The 861-nt window shown below is 46.5% G+C and overlaps 1 protein-coding gene across 1 annotated transcript in view; it reads left to right on the forward strand.

Moving 5' to 3' along the window:
• LOC107579926 (ras-associating and dilute domain-containing protein-like) overlaps positions 1-840 on the forward strand; it is a 2901-nt gene extending 2061 nt beyond the window's left edge. Inside the window, exon 2 of the mRNA XM_016265708.1 lies at positions 670-840. Within this exon, the coding sequence (XP_016121194.1) occupies positions 670-813 (144 nt within the window). The 3' untranslated portion in view covers positions 814-840. The remainder of the gene's footprint in view (positions 1-669) is intronic.
• Positions 841-861: the final 21 nt, after the last annotated feature.

The following is an 861-nucleotide window of genomic DNA, read 5'->3' on the forward strand; positions in this document are numbered from 1 at the left end:
CGCTTGAAGAACCTTTTAAAGCACCTTTATTTTTAAGAGTGTAGGTTTCTTCACTGAATTTGTCACAGTGTGTTATGGGATTGTCTTCTCTGCAAAGACCTTAGATTTTTGCTAAATGTGTTGCTACCTTCGATTTGGTTTTAGCCAAAGATGACGTGGCTGACGGCATAATCTTGTCGTTTTTAAAGCCTTCACATCAGAAGTGCTGCCCTAAAATGCTGCCTATGTAGGAAGCTCATTAGCTTTTGGAACAGAGCCATAGTCTCTGGGTTGCTTTGTTGGCTTCCTCTGAGAGTTTGGCCCTGTAAATGACTTGGTATCGCTGACTTTAGGTGTTAGCTATGAGGTACACGTGAGGGGGGTTGTTTTACGAGAAGCGGCTCAGTAGGGGAGGGATGGGGTTGCGTTGGACACACAATAATGAGACCAGAGCTTGACTGAATGCGAGAAGACCTCCTGCGTTTCCCAGAACTGCACTGTCATTGAAAAGAGAGAGCTGATGTTAACAATAAGATAAAGAAAGAACCTGATGACTGTGTGGTGGAGACTTCAGAGACAATAAAACATCTTCTTTATCCATGCGAGTCAGGAAGCAGTCCCACTAGACTGATCCATTTCCCGTCGCTGTTGGATCATCAGGTAGTCATCGCTAATCTTGTGTCTTGATAGAAAACTCCTCTGCGAGTGAGCGGGATCTACGTGAAGTCAGTGGTGTCTGATTCCCCAGCAGGCCTCAGTCAGAGGCTAAGAGTGGGCGACCGCATCCTCGCTGTCAATGGAGTCAGTCTGGTGGGGATGGACTACCACAGGTGAACACTTCTCCAGACGTTCAACATGCTGCTGAACAGTGCCATTTTGGGT

Source organism: Sinocyclocheilus grahami, unplaced genomic scaffold, assembly GCF_001515645.1.
Source record: "Sinocyclocheilus grahami isolate Dianchi unplaced genomic scaffold, SAMN03320097.WGS_v1.1 scaffold21900.1, whole genome shotgun sequence".
NCBI lineage: Eukaryota > Metazoa > Chordata > Actinopteri > Cypriniformes > Cyprinidae > Sinocyclocheilus > Sinocyclocheilus grahami.